Source organism: Penaeus monodon, chromosome 32, assembly GCF_015228065.2.
Source record: "Penaeus monodon isolate SGIC_2016 chromosome 32, NSTDA_Pmon_1, whole genome shotgun sequence".
NCBI lineage: Eukaryota > Metazoa > Arthropoda > Malacostraca > Decapoda > Penaeidae > Penaeus > Penaeus monodon.
Window position 1 is genome coordinate 7,171,540 of NC_051417.1, and position 1,924 is coordinate 7,173,463.

The 1,924-nt window shown below is 44.6% G+C and overlaps 1 protein-coding gene across 1 annotated transcript in view; it reads left to right on the forward strand.

The window, feature by feature from the left end:
- LOC119593530 (myosin-2 heavy chain, non muscle-like) overlaps positions 1-1,924 on the forward strand; it is a 15,436-nt gene that overhangs the window by 5,201 nt on the left and 8,311 nt on the right. Inside the window, exons 4-6 of the mRNA XM_037942492.1 lie at positions 34-159; positions 873-1,043; positions 1,703-1,846. Coding sequence (XP_037798420.1) covers positions 34-159; positions 873-1,043; positions 1,703-1,846 — 441 coding nt within the window. The remainder of the gene's footprint in view (positions 1-33; positions 160-872; positions 1,044-1,702; positions 1,847-1,924) is intronic.

Consider the following 1,924-nt stretch of genomic DNA (forward strand, 5'->3'; position numbering starts at 1 on the left):
ACATTCTTCTCATTAACCCCGCCTTCTGTGCAGCTGTCGACGGCGCAGCAGACGACGGAGGTGCTGGAGAAGAAGCTCAAGGAAGCGGAGGAGAACGTCAGGCTGGCGGAGAAGGCGGAGAGGAAATCGAAATACGTGTTGGAACAGCTCGAGTCAAAGGTAGCGAAGCCCCGTCTATTTATTTTTCATTTTCTTTCGCCTCTTGTCCTTTATCGGCTCTTCTGTTCCTTTTTCTTAATGACGAGTTTGTATCCTTATTGCTTCGTTACGTTGTTTGTTACTCGAAAATGATGTGGGGTAATGCTCTGTGTTTGTTTGTTTGTCAGGGATTACTCTATGGTTAATACTGTTTGTCAATAAAGACTAACATATACCATAGCCTGTTTGATGTCTCTGGTTTCATGTTGCTAAATGTAACTCGCATTAATACTGTTTACCTTTTTATTATGCTTATTACATCCTTTGATAGGAAATCAGTATTAGGCTGATTTTAATTAGAAGGGTGACTAACAGCATTTCATTCTGATGCTAATAGTCTATTGTAATCTTATAAATGCTTAAAATAAACGGATAATCATATAACGGAATAACAAAACGTATGCATGGCAACACATCAGTGCTCTTTGTCTTGTCGTGTATATTGATGTCAATATGCTTAAATGTTTCATAAAAGACCGAGTGGTCATTAAATAGCTAACGGTCAGTGTTTATTTTGTTCTCTCTCGCTCGTTCTCTCTAGAGTAAACAATTGAATGTAAGCTGCCGTTTCTACCTAACACTTTCTCTCCTTCCTTTTTCCCTTTCATCTTTTGACTGTCGGCCATTCCGGCGGCTGTCTTCCCGTTGCTCTGGCTGTCTGTGGCTTTCTATAGCTGGAGGAAGAGAAGAACAGCCTGACCGCGGCCGAGGAACGCCAGAAGGAAATGACCATGTCTTGGCTGAAGGAGCGGGAGGACCTCAAGAAGGAGATCACGGAGGCCAAGAAGACCAAGGAGAAGGCGGAGAGGGAGCTCCGCACGGCCAAGAAATCGCGCGACCAGATGGTGAGCGTGTGGCCTTGAGGGGGACTGGCCATGTCACTGTATGGCCACAGGATTTGGGATTTGGTGTGGTGTCACTGTATGGCCTGAAACGCAGGTCCTAGGTATTGCGTGGCTCCGAAATTGGTTACGTCATTATACAGCAAAGGGTTGATAGTGTTACTTATTCTCACTGAGAATGGCCACTGGTTTGGGTATGAATCAGGGAAGAAATGTGATGTAGTTAAGGATAATGGTAGTTCGATGACGAGCACCTGCCTCTCTCATGAAATAAACAGGAAAGGAAAGTCTATTAAAACGCATCCTCTTTTCATGTCTTCCTCAGCTGGAGTAGCTATTGTTCCGTAAGGGGTTTGCATTGATCAAGTTCTGCTTGCAAGGATCAACGGTGCATTCAGATTCAGTATCAGTCATCGTGACGTCACTTTATGCCAAATGATGTCTCTTTCTCAGTCATATGAAATGACGTCACCTTATCAGTCACACGAAGTTATTAATTTTATTGATCTGACGTCCACTTATCATTAAGATGACGTCACCATTTCACTAATGACGCCTCCTGTTCACCCCGATGACGTCATCCCTATCGAATAACCTCACTTATTCGGATGACGTCACCTATCTAGACGCACAAGGTCACTTCATCCCCGCTTCTCTTTAAGGAAACCATGATGGAGGATGAGAAGAGACGCACGGAAGACATCTCGGCGTCCAAGAAGAAGGACGCTGACGAGATTAAGAGGCTGAAGGCGGACAAGGAGGGATTGTCACGCGAGGTCGATGAGCTGAAGGATGCTGTCAACAAGGTGGGTTCTGTCGTCTCCTCTTCCTACTCCTCTTTTGATTCTTTAAAACTACCACCTTTTTCTCTGTATCGCCTGCTG